Source organism: Cricetulus griseus (genome assembly GCF_003668045.3).
Source record: "Cricetulus griseus strain 17A/GY chromosome 1 unlocalized genomic scaffold, alternate assembly CriGri-PICRH-1.0 chr1_1, whole genome shotgun sequence".
NCBI classification, from domain to species: domain Eukaryota; kingdom Metazoa; phylum Chordata; class Mammalia; order Rodentia; family Cricetidae; genus Cricetulus; species Cricetulus griseus.
Window position 1 is genome coordinate 68,073,231 of NW_023276807.1, and position 20,995 is coordinate 68,094,225.

Below are 20,995 nucleotides of genomic sequence, written 5' to 3' on the forward strand. Positions count from 1 at the left end.
TTAAAAATAGAATCACTTCCCGCTTTCTTTCAGCACCTCCCAGATACCCTTCCTCCAATTCCTCCTTGGCCCCCAATGCTTAATTTGATAGACTTTTCCTTTATTATTGTTACATACATATATAGGTGTATTGGCATGTACATGCACAAATATATACAAACAGAACCTGCTGAGTCTGTTTTTGCTGTGTGTATGGTTTCAAGGCTGACCACGCTACACTGGGACATCCGATAAGGGTGCTTATTCCTGGGAGAGGCTATTTCTCTTCCTTCCAGCAGTCAATAGCTGCCTGTAGGTCTTTGTCTAGGGGTGGAACTGGCCCCCCAAGTTTCTCCCTTCTATGTTAACATGTCCATTGAGATTGTCATTGTTCCAGTCTCATTGATGCAGCCATTTCTAGGAGAGACTGTTGACGCAGGCTTCCTGGTATTTGGGCTCTTAAAATCTTTCCATCCTGCCCCCTTCTCCAATGTCCCCTCAGTGAAAGATGCAGGAACTCTGATGTAGATGTGTCTGTTGGGACAGGACTCCCCACTGTCTGTCAATATCGCATTGCATCAAGGGTTTTCTTGGTGTGTGTGTGTGTGTGTGTGTGTGTGTGTGTGTGTGTGTGTGTATCTCCCTCATTGAAGAGAGTTGGTACTACTTACACAGGAAAGGTGGCTTGCACACCTCACTGGCACTTTTGAAAAACTAATACTTCCCCTCTCAAAATCCTGTATGGCAAACATGTTCACCTCTGTTTTAAAGATGGAAAAACTGAATCTCAAAGCTGTACCCTCCTGGGTGTTTTGCCACTTGTTGGAAAGACTGAAAATCAAGAAAGAGGTTTTGAAGGGCTTCTCAGAACACCGCTGCCTCCTGATCTCCCTCCCTTACCAGTGACAGAGGGGAAAGGCCTCATAGACTTTCTGAGAACAAGACACTTCCCCAGCCTTAGCCTTTCTCAGCAAGATTCATTTGCATAAGGGTGAGAACTCCCCAACAATCCATGCTTGCCAAATTTTCTCTAAAACACTCAGCTGACTCCCCCATTCTAGGTCTCTTGTCTTAGAGTGGCTCTTCAGCCCCATTGGCCGGCAGAGGGCAGCATAGGCCAGCTGATGGATGGATGGATCAGCCAGCCTAGCGTTAGACTCAAGCCTCAACCACCTTCATGAATCCTATTGAGCCGGATACACCTGCTGAACCTCCTTGGGTGTGCCCAGGTGCAACAGTGGTTAACTCTTCCTCTCTTTCGGTCTACCCTGGAGACTCATAGAAGTCGAAGTGATTCTGGACCACAGGCAGATTTTTTTTCCTCTAGCACCTAGCTAGAGACACCTAGTGACTGGTATGCAGTGCGGGTTTCTCAGCATGACCTGCAGTTACAGAGGCTAGGTAGTGGTGGTGCACACCTTTAATCCCAGGATGGAGGAGGCAGAGGCAGGCGAATCTCTGTGAGTTTGAGGCCACCCTGGTGTATAGAGTGAGTTCCAGGACAGCCAGGGCTACACAGAGAAACCCTATCTTGAAACACACACACACACACACACACACACACACACACACACACAGATATATATAGAGAGAAGTTGCAGGGGACTTGACTTTCCTTGCAGCACCCAGGGGACTTTGGATCACACACTGCTTGCTAGTACATAGCTCTGGGTCATGGTAGAAGTCACCTGGTAAGGATTTCTTTTTTAAAAAAATTCAGCTTGATTTTTAAAATTCAGATAGATTTTTAGCTCCTAACTTATTAATGTGTTAAAATGAGAAGCACAACTGTATGTTACAGCCAGTCATTCCTTTAATGCAGACTTTAGAACTAAACTCTTTAGACAGGGTTTCGCTGTATTGCCTTGGAGCCTGTCCTGGAACTCACTGTGTAGACTACAGAGATCCGCTCATCTCTGCCTCCGGAGTGCTGGGATTAAAGGTGTGTGCCACCAATGCCCGGCTTAGATCTAAACTCTTGTTGCCAAGTTTCATTTTTGTGTCTCGGTGCCCCTTAGGTGGCATGCTGTGGTGGTCATGGTAATCTGGCCAATTGAGGAGGTCCAACTCTGAGAGTGCTGTAGCAGGAACTTCAGTAAAGTCCTGCCACCCTACAGGCCAGTCCAATGGTGATGTGGCCTATGTTTCCATTTTGGTGAGAGAAAGGGCCTCGCCTGTAGGTCTTCCTCAGGGAGGAATGCTTTCAAGGGTGGATGCACAGTTCTCAGAACCTGTTAGTGGGTCTCAGACTCACCCTCACAATACTGGTGGCAGTTACGCTGCAGCCCGGTGAGCTATGCTTCAGGGTGCGACAGTCACACAGAAGGAAGATGGCAGGTCACGATTGAGTTGACTGTGTACCCTCCCTCTACTTCCCAGTGCTGCCTGATGACAGGGTACAGGACACAGTGACCAAAGGCATTCATGTTATCAGGCAGGGCTTCCCACTGTTGTCCTGCTTCTACACTGGCTGGCAGATTCATCCTCAGAGAAATAGTTATGACTCAGACCTAGAGCCCTAGAGGAGACAGAAGCTGCAGACTCTGGACTCCACGGATGGATGTGGTTTGTACCCAAAGCTGTCTTTAAAATTGCTTTATATTTCTTATATATAAAATGCTGAAGCGCACAGGAAATACCTGAGAATGAAAAGAAGAAACAAATTCTATAACTTGCAGTATACCAATTCAGTAGAATGTCGTGTGACTGCTAATGATCAAGCCTTAGCTTATTTTATGACTAGAAAAATATGAAATATAATCTTATAGGTGAAGGTTAAAATGTTCTGTGTAGTACAATTATGTATATGTACAATTATGTGTGGTGGGTGTACGCATACCAGATTTTCACAGTGAGCATCTCTTTGGGTTAACACCTTAGTCTTTTGGTTTTTCATGCCCCCCCTTTTTTTTTTGACTCTGCTGGGGATCTCACCCAGGGCCTTGTGGTTTTATAAACCACCAGCCACATCCCTAGTTCTTATGTTCCTGAGATAGAGCCTTGCTAGTAGCTGAAGCTAACCTTGACTCTCTACACGCTCAGGATGGCCTTGGACTCACAGTAATCCTTTTGCTTCACCTTCCTGGGTTCAGTTTTCTACAATGCACATTTGTTATTTGGAGGAAAAAACTTGGTCATTTTAAAGGAATTTTATGTATATATGGCCAATAAATTAAAAGCAAGTTTTCAGGTGAATGTTTAATACAGTTTTCCAAAGTAAAGGAAGGCAAGAGAAAAGAAAAGATGATGCTAAGACATTAAGTTGAACCTAGTGATGACATAGGTGGAGGAATTTGACACAAGACAGTTATTGTGACAACTCTGGGTGTCACTGAGGAGCTAGACACAGTGACATAGTGAGTACTATGAAGATTATGGTTGTTAGCATGAGATGTCTGACAGAGACAGTATGTCTATTGTCAAGATTTCAGATGTGGCATGAGGCTCTTGACCCTGACAGTGACATGTTGTGGGCTGTTGTAAATAGTCCACAGAACTCAGACGAGTTTGATACAGACTGTGACTGGAGGTGGCTGTTGTGATGACCCTGGTTGTATAACTTGAGGTATTTTATAGATTGTGATATGACACAGCTATTGTGAAGAGTTCAGACGTCACTGTGAGGTCCTTGACACAGACAGTGAGAAGTGCTGGCTGTTATGATGTGTCAGATGTCACTCTGAGGTGATTGACAGAGATGGTGACCTGTGGCAGCTGCTGTAAAGAGTGTGGGTATAACCGTAAAGCACTTGACACAGACAATAGTGGGGCAGCTGTTGGTGAAGATGGTGGCTGGGTAAGACACAAATGTGTCATAAATCAAGGAATTTACCAAATACATTGGTGCAGACATCAGGTATGAGGTTACATCAAAGCAGGGAAATTCCTGCTGTGGGTTTGGGTACTGCCTGGTGGCGTCCGAAGCTTTGGGGTTGGTATAAGCTAGCAGTCCGGTTGCATGTGCCAAAGGTTTCATTACCAACACAAAGCTCTAACCAGTGGATCAGTCTTGTAGAATCTCAAACACAGGTGCTTTTTCTGTGGACTTTAGTTTACATCGGGAATCATACCAGAAGACCTTGCACATAGCACTAAGTATGTTTAAAAATTCACAACAGTGAGGGAATGTCCACAGGTTAAGGAAACTAACAAAAATAGAAAGTCAAATCTGGACCAATTTCAGGTATGTGTTTATGACTAGAAAAGTTTTAAAATTCATATTGTGTGGGTGTGAGCACATATGGGGAGGTCAGAGGATCAACTGAGGGAGTTGTTCCTCTCTTTTTGTCATGTGAGTCTGCATCAGGCTTGGTGGCAACAGCTGCCAACTGTCTTCAAGGCCCTGTTACTATCCAAACACTAGCCTGGGCAGCTGCTTAATTTTCTGAGTGCTGCCATCAGTTGGCCCTTTATCTCAGAGAGCCACACGTAACAGCAAACCACTCTGGTGATTTTCCTGGCTCAGTGGCCACCCTCACGATTGTCATCACATGGGCGATTAGGTATGTGAGTATTCAGTCCAGAAAGCCATCTTAAGACTTTCTTGTCAAGAATGGTGCTAGGACCTGGTCAGCAAAACATAATCTATGGGGACTGAAGAGAGAGAACTAGCTACTTGGGTGATGGAAACGGAAGTGGAACACTGGGAGCTTGGCTATTGCCCTGGGGTAGGGAAGACACAGGAATAGATGATGAGTCATCACAGCCGTATTCTAGACCTTCTGATGGAGCATCATCTATGTGGGTGGTACAAAGTAGGTTGGCGCTATGAGGAATGGGGCTGAGGATGCAGGTGTAGACAGTCACAGTCTAATGTGACTGAAGCCAGGAGTCTCCTCTTGCAGTTTTCCATCGTTGGCTTCCACAGGCTGAGCCCCACCAGGTAGCATCTGTCCAGGGAGCTTGTCGGCATTCGGTACACCACAGAACAGGCAAGAAGGGTGGCTAAGCGGTCTATGACCAAAAGACGAGTAAGGTTATGCTCTCCATTAAGCCATCTCTGAGCTCCACTGCGATCACAGACCTGACTCAGTGGCCAAGAAGGGAACTTTCACCTGCCGACCACCGCGTATCCCGGCAGGAGCTGCGGGGCTGGGCTCCCAAGCGGCACGGGGCTTCTTGTGCCTGCGTCCGATTCTTTCAATACCGCAGAGTCCCGGAACGGAGACAGCGCTCGAGCCGGTCGTTTCACCAGCTACGGTCCCCATTCCCAGAACTACTTCCCGGTGACATCAAGGGGCAGAAGTTCCAGACCCGGGAGAAGTCACTTCCGCGAGCCCAGCGCAGAAGTCCTGCCGTCGCCTGCGCCCCTGTCACTGTCCTAGGGTTCATGCACGCTCGGACTCCACATCCAACCGGTGATGTTCACAAAGCGGCGTCCAGACCGCAAGCTGCGGAAGTGCACGGCCGCCAGGATCCGACGTTACCGCGAGCATCCTACAGGGCCCGTCGCAGAGCTTCCCGCGCCAAGAGACGAAGCGCATGCGCGCCGCGCGCGGGACGCGGTGCATTATGGGAGGCGCGCGCGTTTTGCCGCTTCCGCTTCTATGGCGGCGCCGTAGTCCGGGCGCGGGATCCTGGGGCACGGGGAGGCTGCGGTACGCAGTCCGGGCGCGGTAATGGCGACCCCGGATCAGAAGTCGCCCAGCGTTCTGCTGCAGAGACTGTGTTGCCGGATCCTGGGCCGGAGCGAAGGTAAGCTCGGCGGGGCTGAGGGCAGTAGAAGGCTGAATGCCATGACCCTGGCCGGCCGGGTAGTTGTTATCCCTGGCTCCGGGCACGGGAAGGGGTGCGGCTTGCGGGGTACCCCTGCCCTGGAGACCAGGGCCTGAGCTGCGGTGCCCGCTGGGTTTGGTGTGCGCTCCCGGGTGCAAACTGCACCGCGGCCTGCAGCTCTGCCTGTGCGTGCTTCCCACTGTGCTGTCACCTTCGTCCCTGGTGAAGAAGATGCAAGCTTATTCCCGGAGACTTCAAGTAGCGAATGAAGCTTCTGAGACGGCGGTTCTGCCCACTTTACCCGTACTGTAGCCGTGGTGGTCGGGGGCGGGGCGGGGCTGGGGGTGTCAAGAATTTTGTCTCTGGAAGCTCGTTTTGTAAGTGAGTGGGGACTCGCGCGTCATGAGGGAACGTTTTTAGGAATTGACATGACTGGGTTACTTGCTCTTATGCCTTAGAATGTAGCAGATAAATCGCGCAGGTTTTCAAGAAAGACTTTAAACAAAATTGCATTTTTTGGGAACTGAGAGGGCCTTTTGATCTTTCATGATTTGTAACAATCTATGTAACAACTTGTCACCGCAGACTTGACACAGTTCTTGCTTTATACCCTGCAGTGTTTTTATTCATGTAAAATTTATTCATGTAAAAAAATCTTTGAAGCCCCCTTGTCCCGGTGATGCTTTTAGAGATGCTCTTACTGTCGTGTGTGTGTGTGTGTGTGTGTGTGTGTGTGTGTGTGTGTGTGTGTGTGTGTGTGTTACTAGTGTGTTGGTAAACAGTGTTTGTAAGTGATAAGCGCTATGGGGAAAGGTAGGGTGAGTGGATAGAAGGTGCTTAGAGGGTAAATAAGTCTCCAGGAATTGAAGCAGCTATCCCAGTGACCCGGTGAGAATCAGTGAGGGTGATTCCAGCATCTGCAGTGAGTGTCCCAGTCATAGGTGAAATCAGATGGCTAAGGCTGTCAGTTATGACTTAACGCACTATAACATCATTTTTCCTTGATTGGATCCAAAAATTTTACCTCCCAGGAAGAACCTCATTGTGGAAACCCATCTTTGTGGGGTTTCAGTCGGATCCAGCTGACTTGCCTGGTTCATACCTGAGGAGAGTGTGGATTGAGAAAGGGCAGGGGAAAACGCTTAAGAAAGAGATGGCAACACAGGATAGAGTCAGGAGGGCAAGCAAGTGAATACTGAACACCCCAATTTTATTCTTCAACATTCTTAAGTACCCCAACCAAAAGGGAGGACATGGCAGAAGACTTCTATTATCTTGTATAATGAGCAAACAGACCTTCTTCCCTTAATCCTCCAAGCATTTGGTAACCACACCTGTTGCCAGCCTTGAGGGTCAAGAGTAACCACACCTCATACCAAGTCTGTTGTTATTTATGAAAAGTTTTTATACCTGATAAGCCTCTCCACTGATTTAGGGATCCAAATCAGACCAAATCAAACCAAATTAGAAAAAGCCCACATTTAATGGATACAGTGTTGCCAGATGGCCTTCCAGCCCTCCAGAGAGGACACAGGAAAGAGAGACTGGAAAAACCATGAGTTTTCTGGGAGGCAGTTTAAATACCCTGTGGGAGTGGTCTTGAGCATCTCTAGGGGAGGGGTCATCATTTGGCAGGCTTTCTGAGATGCAGCTGGGTTCGGAGAGATAGAGATAGGGGGCTAGGAGAGGGAGGCTTGGGTGAAACTTCTACCATAGCATTCCAGACTCAGGGTGTATGGATGCCGGGGGCTGAGGTGAAGCTTCCACAATAATATCCCAGACTCTTTGGATGTATGGACACTGGTTCACGTCTGGCTTCTTCCTGCTGACAAGGGACAATGTGGGGGAGGGGAGAGTCAGGAGTTGGTGGGTTCACGCTCAGTGGAAGGTGTGGGTGAAGAAGCATTTCATTAGCTGCCAGTCTGTAGACCTCAGGTACCTGTTCCTTGAGCAGGCAGAGAAGGCAGGTTGCTAGGAGAAAAAAATAGATTGTTGTCATTGGCCCTATGAACGGGGGCTAGCCATGGGAAGAGTGGTAACTTCTGGAAAGAAGGGAATGGAGAAGTGTCCTGGTAGTGGCTGTGTGTGCCAAAAGTGGAAGGGCTGAGGAACAGGGCTTTCTGAACCCCTTGGAGTCCAGCCCATCTCATCATGATCGCCAGATGCTGGCCATGGAGCTGCAGGCTTTGGTTTTGGCCATATTGGATTTGGAGTTCGGGTTTGATTATTCATTGCTATGCCTTGATTGTTCCATTTTGAAGTTGGAGTGTTTATTCTGTGCAATATGTTAGAGCTAAGTTGTGTTTGGTTTTATAAGAGTTCACAGTTCAGTTTTTTGCACTTAATAAAATGTTGAAAATTTTAAGACCTCAGAAACTTAAAATTGGACTGTAGTTTACATTCATATTATGAGGGTCTCTTAGTCACTGTTCTATTGTTGTGAAGAGACACCATGACCGTGGCGTCTCTTACAAAGGAAAGCATTTAACTGGGTTTTTCTTACAGTTTCAGAGGGTTAGTCCATTATTAACATGCCAGGAAGCATTGTGGCAGGGAGGCAGACATGGAACAGGAGAAGGATCTGCAGACAGCAGGAAGAACAAGAGCCATTGGGCCTGGTTTGGGCTTTGGGAACCTAAATGCACACCCCGCAGTGACACTTTCTCCAACAAGGCCACACCTCCTAATCCTTCTCAAGTAGTGCTACTCCCTATTGGCCAAATGTCTTAGGGTTTTATTGCTGTGAAGAGGCACCATGACCACTGCAAATCTTACTTTAGTTTATTCTGTGTGTTTTTTCAACAGAGGGTTTCTCTGTGTAGCTGTGACTGTCCTGGGACTCACTGTGTAGACCAGGCTGACCTCAAACTCAAAGATCCCCTTCCTCTGCCTCCTGAGTGCTGATTGAAGATGTGCACCACCACTGCTGCGGCTGGGCTATGGCAGCTCTTTGTTTAGGAAACTATTTAATTGGGGTTGGCTTACAGTTCAGTGGTTTAGTCCATTATTGTCTTGATGGGAAGCGTGGTAGCCTGCAGGCAGGCATGGTGCTGGAGAGGTATCTGAGAGTTCTAATCCACAGGCAGTAGGAAGAGACAGTGAGTCACTAAGCCTGGCTTAAGCTTCTGAAACCTCAAAACCCACCTCCAGTGACACATCTCCTTCAACAAAGCCACACCTACTCCACCAAGGACACACCTCCTAATGTTGCCATTTCTGTGAACCAATGGGAGCCATTTCCTTTCTAACTACCACACCAAGCTTTCAAAAATAAAAGGCTATGGGGCCATTCCTTTTCATTCCACCACATTCCAATTCCTGGCACCTATAGGCTTATAGTCATATTATAATTAAAAAAATGCATTCAATCAAACGTCATAATTCCTCATAGTTAATAACAGTCTAAACAAAAGTCCAAAAGTCTCTTGTGAGACACATTACAATCTTTTAACTGTAATCTCCTGTAAAACCAAAATAAAAAAGCAGCTCACATGCTTCCAACATACAATGGCACAGAATAACATTACCATTCGAAAAGGGAGGAAAGGGAGCATAATGAGGAAATACTGGACCAAAGCAAGACTGAAAACCAGCAGGGTAAACTCCAGACTGTATCTCCATGTCTGATGTCAACAGGCTCTTCAGATCTCCAACTCCTGTTCTCTTGAGCTGTGTGCTCTGGTGATGAAAACTGTCCTGCTGTAACTTGCACCCTCTGCTCACCTTCCAGCTGATGTTGCCCAGCAGTTCCAGTTTGCTGTGAGAGTCATCGGCAGCAACTTTGCTCCAACTGTTGAAAGAGATGAATTTCTAGTAGCTGAAAAAATCAAGAAAGAACGTATGTATTTTTCTTTATTATGTGTTGGATTATGAAACGTGAAAACTCAAGAATATGTGATATGTGTATGTGTATGCTCATATGTGTGTCTACCTGCATGTGATATATGTGTGCATGCTCATGGGTATACACATGTGTGTATATGTGCCTTCTGTGTTCATGTATCCACCCATGTATGCATGTGCATATCTGTGTATGCATGTTTGCATATATACCCATATATACATGTGCATATGAGCGTATGTTTTTTTTTTCAAGCATGTTTTAGTTACAGATACTATTAAAAATAAGGACAGTTCAATTTTGTCTTGGCATTAAAATTACTAAAATATAGTGGAAGTTTATTTTTTTATTTTTTGTTTTTTTTGTAATTTATTTTTTATTTAAATTAGAAACAAGCTTCTTTTACATGTCAATCTCAGTTTCCTCTCCCTCCCCTCCTTCCGTGCCCCCCACTGACCCCGTTATCCCAACCCCTCTGCTCCCCAGGAAGGGTGAGGCCGTCCATGGGGGATCTTCAATGACTGTCATATCATTTGGAGCAGGGCCTATACCCTCCCCAGTGTGTCTAGGCTGAGAGAGTATCCCTCTATGTGGGGCAGGATCCCAAAGTTCATTGTGTACTAGGGATAAATACTGATCCACTATCAGTGGCTCCATAGACTAACCAGACATCCAAACTGACTTCCTCCTTCAGGGGGTCTGGAACAGTCCTATGCTGCTTTCTCAGCTATGAGTCTGGGGTCCATGAGCTCCCCCTTGTTCAGGTCAACTGTTTTTGTGGGTTTCTCCAGCCTGGTCTTTACCCCTTTGATCATCACTCCTCCCTCTCTGCAACTGGATTCCAGAGTTCAGCTCAGTGTTTAGCTGTGGGTGTCTGCTTCTGCTTCTATCAGCTATTGGATGAAGGCTCTAGGATAGCATATAAGGTAGTCATCAATCTCATTATCTGAGAAGGGCTTTTAAGGTAGCCTCTGGACTATTGCTTAGATTGTTAGCTGGGGTCAACCTTGTAGGTCTCTGGACATTTCCCTAGTGTCAGAATTCTCTTTAAATCTATAATGGCTCCCTCTATGATGGTATCCCTTTTCTTGTTCCCCTCCATTCCTCCCCTGACTAGATCTTCCTGCTCCCTATGTCCTCCTCTCCCCTCCCCTTCTCCCCTTCTCCCCTTCTCTTTCTTCTAATTTCCTCTCCCCTCCTCTCATGATTCCCGGTAGCTTAGGAGATCTTGTCCCTTTCCCCTTCTACGGGGGACCATGTATGTCTGTCTTAGGTTCCTCCTTGTTTCCTACCTTCTCTGTCAGTGTAAATTGTGGGCTGGTAATCCCCTGCTCCATGTCTAAAATCCATATATGAGTGAGTACATACCATTTTTGTCTTTTTGTGACTGGGTTACCTCACTCAGGATAGTTTCTCCTAGTTCCATCCATTTGCCTGAGAATTTCAAGATTCCATTGTTTTTAGTGGAAGTTTATTTTAAATGTTTCATAACACTGTAATTTAGTTTTAGAATACGAAAGATAAAAGGACTCACTGTCACCTCTTGCCTCTCTGAATTCCATATCCTAATATCCCAGTTAACCAGTCTCTATGAGGCATCATTGCTTCTTTCATTGGCCCTCAGAGTTTCAGTACTTCAGAACTGTGCAAGCATTTTACTTCTGAGATGGTACTTATGGCTGTCTTAGATGTGGCACCTTGGAGAAGGCGGCTCTCCACTCATGACACTTGGATTAGTTGTAGTAGTTGGGTTGGGTGAGGCCAGCTATCCTTCCCTCTCAGCCTTTGAAGTGCTTTGTGGAGTCTAGGCTCTGAGTAGCAGGCAGTCTTCGACAATCTGGGCCTGGCTGGAGAGAGTATTTTGCTGGAGTGCTAGCATGCTGCAGTAGGGGCCTTTCAGTGGGATTGAAAAACCTGCCTTTGATGTTATCAGCTTCTTCCTCCTGGGACCTACTATTAAACTGCCCAAATGAGGTAGGCTTTGATTTTGTTTCTAAATGTTTGACAGACTGGCAATAGCACTCCTAGGAAGTCATTCTACATGGCATAGTATCCTGCCATGAGCTGTTGCATGAGGAACTGCATGGGCCAGTGATCTTTCATAGTTGTAACACAGAGTTGGGGAGTATTGACTGGTGACATATCTGAGGCTTTCGCCCCAGAATGATTGGATCTAGTGCCTCTGCCTATTGAGAACTTGAGTGGGTGACTCTCTAAGAACCCAGCAGCTAGAATGGCAGCCTTGGCGTGACTCAGTGGTCATACCTACAGTGTGCGCCTGCAGTGGTCCTCTCTTATCAGCTGCTTTCCTTTCTTGGTTTTAAGCTACCCATGGTCAACTATGGTTGGAAAATTGTGATAGGAAAATGCATCCTACAAACAGAAGATGCATCGAACTGAAATGACCTGCCATCTTAAGGGATGCATTGAGGTCTCATGTCACTCCACTCCTTCCTGCCTGGCCTAGCAACAGTTCTCAACTTCACAAAGAACATCAACTGCTTAATGTCATAACTGTATTTTTGTGGAGTCTATTTCTGTTGTTTGTTGTTTGTTTTTCAAGACAGGGTTTCTCTGTATATCAGCTCTGGCTGTCCTAGAACTCTCTTTGTAGACCAGGTTGGCCTCAAATTCACAGAGATCTACCTGTCTCTGCCTCCCGAATGCTAGGATTAAAGGGGTGCACCACCACTGCTTAGCCATTTCTGTGTTTTAAAGATAGCTGTTGTGTTACATTTTGCTAGTAGGCAGTATAATTTTCTTTAGAGGCCTCTGTGTACAGTGTGTTCCTCAAGGGACCCATGTCTGGTCTGTAGATTCTGCTTTATCATGGAACAGAACATAGACTGAATTTGCCACTGATTACTGCTGCTTATGATGATTTGTGAGCAGAACTGGAATATCCAGACATTTATTACTAAAATGAAAATTAATGATACAATTAATCATTAATAAAATAATCAGCAATAATGAACAATAAAATATTGAAAATAAAATTAATAGTAAGTTGATACTTAGTTTGAGACAATGGTTATTTTATACTGAAGCAAGATAGACTACTGCTGCACATCTTAGCAAAAATGTTAGAATGTGACTTTTTTTGAGACAAGGTCTTGTCCTTGTGTAGCTCTGTTTGGTCAGCAAGGCTGGCCTTGAACTTACAAAGGTCCTCCTGCCCCTGCCTTCTGAGTGCCAGGATTAAAGACATGTATCATCACACCTGGCTAGAATGTGGCTTTTTAAATCAGATGGACTGTCATGTATGGTCATCATGTGAATTCATGATCCATCCCTCTGTCTCTCTGTCCCTCTTCCCTCCCCCTCCCCCTCCCCCATCCCCCCTCCCTCTGTCCCTCCAGGTAACTGTTATTAATTAGTAGAGTTGATAGTTTGCCTGGCTGTGGATCAGTATTTGCAGACAGCCCTCTCTTCATCCCAGCCCGATAGTCTTCCTGTTTTACATGCACAGAGGGGCTGGATGAGCTGACTAAATCAACATTGCTGAAAGTCTCGTGGTCCTGTACTTTGGTTTCTTAGGCAGGATTCTTCCAGCACTGCCCTGTCTGTTAGCACAGATGAAATGATTTCCTAACACTGAATCTTGGTGCATGCAACTAATATGCTCAATTCCTTTTCTACATTTTCAGTTATTCGACAAAGGAGAGAAGCAGATGCTGCGTTGTTTTCAGAGCTGCACAGAAAACTTCATACCCAGGTACAGTGAAATGTTCTGATGGCTGTGAATGGAGAATAGCTTGGGAATGCATGACCATCCTTGGGTGCTGTCTTCTAAAACTCCCTGTAGTCACAAATGGCTTTTAGTGTAGATAGCATTTCCTCTTCAGAGGCCAGTATTAGAACTAAGTGTCAGCTGAACTTCTGTGAAACTTGTGATGTGTCCTGTAGGAAAGGAATTGGACTCTGCAGTTAGCACTGCAGTGGCTTTGATGACATTGCAAGGAGTAGGCACACTGGTGGATGTCAAGGCCTGTCCCCGCCACTGCAGAAGCTCCCATGGTTGGTGCAGTTATCTGTGAGCAACTCATTTTATCCCTGTAGTGAATAACTAAAGGGGAAAGAAGTTTTTGAACCCTTTGCAATTAGATACTGATACTTGAAAATTGTCCTAATCTAATATTTTGATAAAGATTTGTCAGCCTCTGTCAAAAAGGTACTTGCATCACAAGTTGAGATTTTGTGATTTCTGACCGCAGAGGAGCTGAGTTCACCCAGCTTTCTTCTTCCCTCTGTAGAGAGGCCTCAGGACTCAGAGTTCAATGTTTACTTGACAGGTCTGTCAGCCTGAGACAGTGCGATGGGGACCAGGACTGGGAGACTCATGTATGTTCCTCCAGTCCTGTCTCTTTGTGCCCAGAATGAGAGTGTCGATTCCTTAGTGCGGTTTGAGTGACTTGTTCACTGCCTTTGGGAATCCTCTCCATCTCGGAAAGTGCTTGTGGAGTAAGGATGAGAGCTTTATGTGTAGAAAGTGGTCTCCAACTGTAGTATCACTTTTGCCTTTCTTCAGTCTCTCTCCTCCTGTGACTGACATCTGCACTTGAGGTATGACAAAGGAGTTTAATGCGCTGTGGTTAGGGAGCTGCTTGACCCTGCTGGGGTCACAGAGGTAGTTTTCTGCAGCAAAACCTGTTGTGTCTGATGCTGTGGCCACTGGGTGGAGGTGTACTTGGGAAACTGAGATTTTAGAAGCCTGTTTTCTGAAAGTTTATTTGAAACTATGTTTACTCCTGTGCTTGCTTGCTTGCCTATCACCTACCTACCTACCTACCTACCTACCTACCTACCAACCATCTATCATATCTATCCGTCTGTCTGTCACCATCTGTCTGTCTATTGACCTATTATCTATCTACCTACTTATCATCCATCTATCATCTATCTATCTATCTATCTATCTATCTATCTATCTATCTATCTATCACATCAGGTTTTGCTGCAGAAAACTACCTCTGTGACCCATCATCTGTCTATCAATTATCATCTACCTACCTATCTTTTATCTATTATCTATCTACCTATCATTCATCTATCATGTCTATATCTATCTATCTCATCTGTCTATCTATCATCTATCTACCTATCATTTGTCTATCGATTATCATCTATCTACCTATCTTCTCGCTTTTTCTGTCTACCTATTATCCATCTACTTATCATCTGTCTGTCTATCTAACAATCATCTATTTATTATCTATCTACTTATCATCCATCCATCTATCATATGTCTTTGGTTTCTAAGATGGTCTTTAACTCTTTTTTTTTTTTTTTTTTTTTTTTTTTTTTGTTTTTTGAGACAGGGTTTCTCTGTGGCTTTGGAGGCTGTCCTGGAACTAGCTCTTGTAGACCAGGCTTGTCTCGAACTCACAGAGATCCGTCTGTCTCTGCCTCCCGAGTGCTGGGATTAAAGGTGTGCACCACCAACGCCTGGCGGTCTTTAACTCTTTAATCCAGGCTGTGTTGAAGAGCACTGTGTGGCCCATATTGGCCCTGAGCTCACAGCCACCCTCCTGCTTCTGTCTCCCTTGGTTTTGGATTACATGTCTAAGTCCCCTCACCTGGTTCCTAAACATTGTTATAAACGGTGGCTGGCTTCTCACCATTTGTAACAGTGCACAGTTAGCCCACAAAACCAACCTAGTTGAGTTTTTTATTCTGGAATAAACCATGTTTTAAAAACTGGGAGAGAGTGGCCTAACACTAACACAGGAAGTATGCCCAGATAAGTAGCTGTTTTATGTTCTTGATTAAAAAAAAAAAAATCCAGCTCTTCAAAGTACAAAGGCCACTGATACTGTATTGTCCTGTTTTCTGACCAGTAAGGGTGTCACATCTGCTATGGGGGCCATGGGATGCCCTGGGAGGAAGGGCCCAGGGTGCATGTTGTTTTCATAGCTAGGGCAGGGTGGATCTAGGTGTGATACAAGGCAGCGAAGTGTTCTGAGCTAGTTCCATTGTGGCCTGGGTAGCTCCTGTGTGCATATGAAGTGTCAGGTGCCATGGCAGCTGCCGAGTAAGCACACATTCCTCAGAAACCTTTGCTTTCATAGTCTTCTGCTTTTGGATGTTGTTTGTCCACATTTAAATCCAGTTGACACCTGGTGCATGAAGCTGTGTGTCTGTATCAAGGCACTTACCTTCCCTGGCAGGCGTCTGAGGTGGCTGTTTCTGAGGGTTAGCTATGGTGAGCTTAGTCCTCGCTAAGTGGTTGCAGCATGGTTGATTGCCTGCTACCATCTGGGCTTCAGCTGGAATTGTCTGTAGTGCCAGTGAGGTAGTTGGGTGGGGACTGAGGGTGAACAGTGACTCCTGGCTGCCATGCAGCCCTTGTGTCGTGTCCTTCTGGGCCCTGGCAAGGACGTCTTGACTCCTTGGATAGTAGGTTCCTGGCTGCTCTTGTTTCCCTGTTCCTGTTTGTACCTCAGCACACTCTGAAAACTCTTAAATAAATCCCTTCACTTGGCTGTTAATAGCTGTTCCCTATATAAAAGAAGCCTCTCCAAAACCCAGTGTGGTGGCACACTCCTTATCTCAGATCTGGGGAGAATTGGCTGAGATGCACATGTGTAGTAAAAAAGTTATGGCCTGCTTTCTAACATGCCATTGACAGATTTTTGTATGCACAGTTTTGTTCATTTGTGTGCCCCCCACTTCTCCCCAGTCACACCCTTTCTGAGTGAGTGCTGGAATTCTGGCCTTCACTTTATTACAGAGGGAGAGGTCTTCCCTCTATTTTTCTACCCCTGCATTCCTAGGAGAACCTCCTCAGGGACATGAAGCCTGGCATCCTCTAAGCTAAATGGAACCTTCTTGTTTCTTATTTGTGCCTCTGTATCCATACATGTTTATAGGCAGCCTGCCTCTCCTTGTGTCCATTGCCATCTTGACTCCTCTCAGCAGTCCTTAAGTCTGCCTTCCACTGACGGTTGAAGCTGGGCAGCCATGTTTGAGTCCTGGTACTCACTCAGTATTTGCTCTCCTTTCCTTTGTGGATGCTGCTAGTGACTGACTGAGGAGATATAGAATAGAGATAGAGATAGATTTAGAAAGATAGAGACAGACAGACAGAGATAGAGAAAATCTGTGTGGGGAAGACAGCTTGACTGCCCGGTTAGGGAGGGCCTGGGTAAGTCACTGACCCTGAGAAACCTGGCTTCTTTCTAGGCTGCTGCTATCTTCCTTCATGTCCTCCAGCCAATCCTCTGCTGTGTAGAGTGCTGTGTCCTGAGGAGCCCAGCACAGGCTCCCAGGCCCTTCCGTGGTACAGGTCCTTCATTGTATTTGTAGTGCCTGGGTCTGGTTTAGTCCTTGGATCAATTTGTACCTTCTGTTTCTCATGGCTGAATTTCTAAAGATTCCTCTCCAGTTGTGTAATTTGCCTGCATGTCTATTTCTAGAAAAATCAATTTTTCCTGCCTGAGACAAAGCCACAGTATGTATGCCTGGCTGGCCTGAAACTCACTGTATTGATGAGGCTGGCCTTGAACCCACAGAGATCCACTTGTCTGTGTCCTGCATGCTGGGATTAAAGGTGTGTGTCACCACACCCAGCTTAATCCACAGATTTTGATAATATTTCTTTTACCACCACTGTGTTTGGTAAGTTTTATTAATCAAAAGCAGGGTAACTTTGGGATTTTGTTTCCAGGGAGTTAACCTGGGGGTGTTGGTTACAGAGTGTTGCCCCAACCTTCTGAGGGGTAGTGCCATTTATGACGCATAAAGTGAGCTTAAGTTAATGTCAACGGTGACTCTTAAAATGTATGCCTGTGTTGGAAATAAGTATGAGTAATAAAACAGGAAAGGTAATAGCTCTTGTAATGTTATTTTTAATCTAAACAGGGTGTTTTGAAAAATACATGGTCAATCCTCTACCTCTTGCTGAACCTTAGTGAGGATCCTCGCAAGCAAGCCAGCAAGGTGGGTGAGCGTGCCTCAGCAGTGCTTGTGGGAAGGTTGTACCACTCTTTCTTAGGAAGGGAGATAGTAGGAGAAAAGCAAAAGGCCCACCCACGGAGCCTGGAAGTCAAGTCACGCCTTCTTTTCCAGAAGATGTGTTTGAGAGTGTTGTCACTCTGATGTGACAGTATGCACCGAGCAGCCCAAGTTGTTAAAGAATTGACCCTGTGAAGTTAGGGCCTTCTTGAGCTGGGAATCATGGGAATTCTTGTGCTTCCAGGTGTTGAGAGCACTTGTCACTGACATACCAGCAGTCTGTGTTCTTCCTCCCTGTGTTCTTCCCTGCTATAGGGTCTAGTACAATAGAATGTTCTGCAGGCATTTGACTGGCAAGAAGCTGAGGAATGTGGGTGGAGGATTTGTTCCAACCTTCTTGTTTTGTAGTGGTGATAGACTTATAAACTTGTTTGTGTTTCTATTGGAGTTTAGAGGATACCTAATACTGTCAATTATAACAATTCAAAAGTATCTTATTGACTTGCTTGAATAAGTGCGAAATTCCAATCCAATTCCAGAGATAGCATGGGGATAGGAATATAAAGGCCTTGTAGGTTTGGTAAGGTGTCCTGCAATTTCTTACCTGTGTGTTTATAATACACTTCATTTCAGGTAACTAGCTATGCTTCATTGTTTGCACAAGCGTTACCAAGAGATGCTCACTCGACGCCTTACTACTATGCCAGGCCTCAAACCCTTCCCTTGAACTACCAGGACAGAAGCACACAGGCACAGAGCTCCGGCAGCTTGGGCAGCAGTGGCATCAGCAGCATCGGCATGTGTGGCCTCAGTGGCCCCACACCTGTGCAGCCTTTCCTCCCTGGGTAATGAGCTCACATACACGTGCTTGCGCAAACACACACATACAACACACACATACACCACACATCACACACCACACAACACACATACAAAACACACACATACACATACACACACATGGTAGAACCAGTAACATCCAGGAGATTATGTTTGTCTTGCCCATGTTTCTAGGGCATTTCCTGTGTGTCTCAGTGTTGTAGGTCATAGGTCTGTCCCCAGGTTTTAGTAGGCTCTTTGAAGAAGTAGCAGGGTGAATTGTCCTTAGACTGTGATTTTCAGATTCACAGTTAATGCTGTGAGCTGTGAGGGTGGAAGCCATTACTGTGCAGCTAGGACAAGGCAGTGTTTGGAGTTATATTAAGATAGCATTCCTGGCTGAGAGTAAAGCAGGTGGTTATGTGGCTAATGGACCTTCAGATTCTTTTCTGTTAAGTACACATTTTTTGTGTGTAGGTAATCAGATGGCTTAGCGTCTTGCCACTGTCATTCCTGGTGATCACAGTATAACAAGACTGAGCTGGGTAATTTTCCAGAGGAGCCGTGATCAGAGAATTGACATCAAAAGCATAATGTTTTCCATTAGAGCACAGTAGAATCACAAGTCACTGAGTTATAAAACGGCACAGAAGGTATTGAACATGGATTGCATTTACCACACACAGGTTGCTCTGTGATGATCCTGTGACATTTGCCAACAGCACTTACAGCTGAAAGGGTCTTGGAATTTAGAGTGCTTATTGTTGTCATGAAAAAGTAGCATAGACAATTTTGAGCTGAATTAGGCTTTTATTTTACATTTACAAATCTTTTCATATGTGTACTGTTGGTGAGCCTGTGCCAGCTGAGGGTAGTGCAGGACAAGAATGGCAGTGCTCCTTATACTGAGGGTAGTGCAGGACGGGTGTGGCAGTGCTCCTCATATAGAGGGTAGTGCAGGACGGGCGTGGTGGTGCTCCTCATACTGAGGGTGGGGCAGGATGAGAATGGCTTCCCCAGAGCACCCCTAGGGCAACAGGTCCAATTAAGAGACCTGTGGTTATTTTAGTGTTCCAAAAGCAGTGGTTTTGTTACAGTTGTCCCTAGAAATCAGTATCGGGTTCTTAGATATTCACAGAGAGACTGTGATGTATTTTCCAGGTTACTTTGCCTTGCATTTTATGTGTTTGTACATTTTCAAATGAATTAAAACTGCAGGGTCTCCTTTCAGAGTATACATACAAGAGTGGGGGTGACCAGCAGATGAGATAGGACCCAGATGTTGAAACTTATCAACTTAGTAAATGTTGAATGAATGACAGGCTATTATCTTGACATTAAAACTACTTTAGAATTTCAAACTGCTTACATGTGGGTATGATATATGCTGTGTGTTTGTAGAGAACTCCAATAAGGAAGAGAAGTATAGACAGCAGGGTGAGATATCTTCCTGGGAGTAGATCTGAATGCTGGGTCTGTATCCCCCAACAGTGTAAGGGGCCTGGAGCTGACTGTGCTGGGATCAATGGGTTAGGAGACTCCTGGTATTAGATTTACACAGTATTGTAGTAGTGTAATAACACAATGACAATTCCTAGCACATTTGTGTCTCTAGTTATTTGAAGCCGAAATGTTTCATTTCTCTAGGCAGTCCCATCAAGCTCCAGGAGTTGGTGATGGTCTCCGGCAGCAGTTGGGGCCACGCCTCGCGTGGTCCCTGACTACCAATCAGCCTTCTTCACAAACCCCTACCTCCAAGGGTTTCCCAAATGCCCTTTCTCGAAACATGACAAGGTCAAGGAGAGAAGGGGATCCAAGTGGTAAGATGTGTTTTGGCATTTAGAAGCCATTTTATTCTCAAAGCCAGAACCTCATCTGTAGTGATTCCTTATATATCATATAATGAGACCCAGAATCCCTGCTGTGGCCAGATGCCTTGTGAGGTCACTTCATGTGGCCTGCTTTTAGTCCTGCTACCTCCCACTTCTCAGCTGTCTGTCTGATTGATCTATTCCTTCTGTGCTGTACTCTCTGCCTCCTTGTCCCAGTTCCCATCCCTTTCTGTTATCCCTCCTGGGAAGCCACTCAGAGCTTCAGGAAGATCACTTCTTGTGTCCAAACCCAAACTCCAAGGAGAAGGGTGTCCATCTAGTCATGGTAGTAGTGTTTAGCATGGTGCCTGTAAGGCGAAACTCCCTGGTGATTTCTGGGTGGTGAGAGGAAGACTTCTTGAAGGGTTTTAAAATTCTGTTAGACTGTCAAGGGAGACGTGAGTGTTTTCTTGAGTATACCATGTGTAGCAGTGCTTGTCAGGAGGAGTTACCAGTACTGTTGATTCGTGGTCTGCTGATCCTGAGGCTGTGGTTGCTGCTTCCCTTCCTTCAGGGCAACCATGGGGCAGTGTCATTTGTAATCAAGGGACATGAAGGCCTTTGCCCTTGCAGCTGTCCCCATGGAGAACTCACATGTCACCTTCTCAACCACATTATCCTACCATGTGTGAAGGGTGACACATGCTCATGTGTGGAGCAAGCCAGTGCATTGTCCTCAGTCTGCAGACCTGTGTTCCCCGCATAGCCGCAGGGGACTTGGAAGAAATAGATGAGAATAAGAAGGAGCAGTGGGGTAGGTAGGGACAATAGGAGTGTGGTTGTTTTAACCCAGGTGTACTTGTTAAAGGCATAGATA

The 20,995-nt window shown here is 45.7% G+C and overlaps 1 protein-coding gene across 1 annotated transcript in view; it reads left to right on the forward strand.

Moving 5' to 3' along the window:
* Positions 1-5,498: 5,498 nt before the first annotated feature.
* Positions 5,499-20,995, forward strand: part of Tubgcp3 (tubulin gamma complex associated protein 3) — a 56,100-nt gene continuing 40,603 nt past the window's right edge. The window contains exons 1-6 of the mRNA XM_027387845.2: positions 5,499-5,673; positions 9,425-9,532; positions 13,183-13,250; positions 17,396-17,473; positions 18,122-18,333; positions 19,955-20,127. Of these exons, the coding sequence (XP_027243646.1) occupies positions 5,598-5,673; positions 9,425-9,532; positions 13,183-13,250; positions 17,396-17,473; positions 18,122-18,333; positions 19,955-20,127 (715 nt within the window). The 5' untranslated portion in view covers positions 5,499-5,597. The remainder of the gene's footprint in view (positions 5,674-9,424; positions 9,533-13,182; positions 13,251-17,395; positions 17,474-18,121; positions 18,334-19,954; positions 20,128-20,995) is intronic.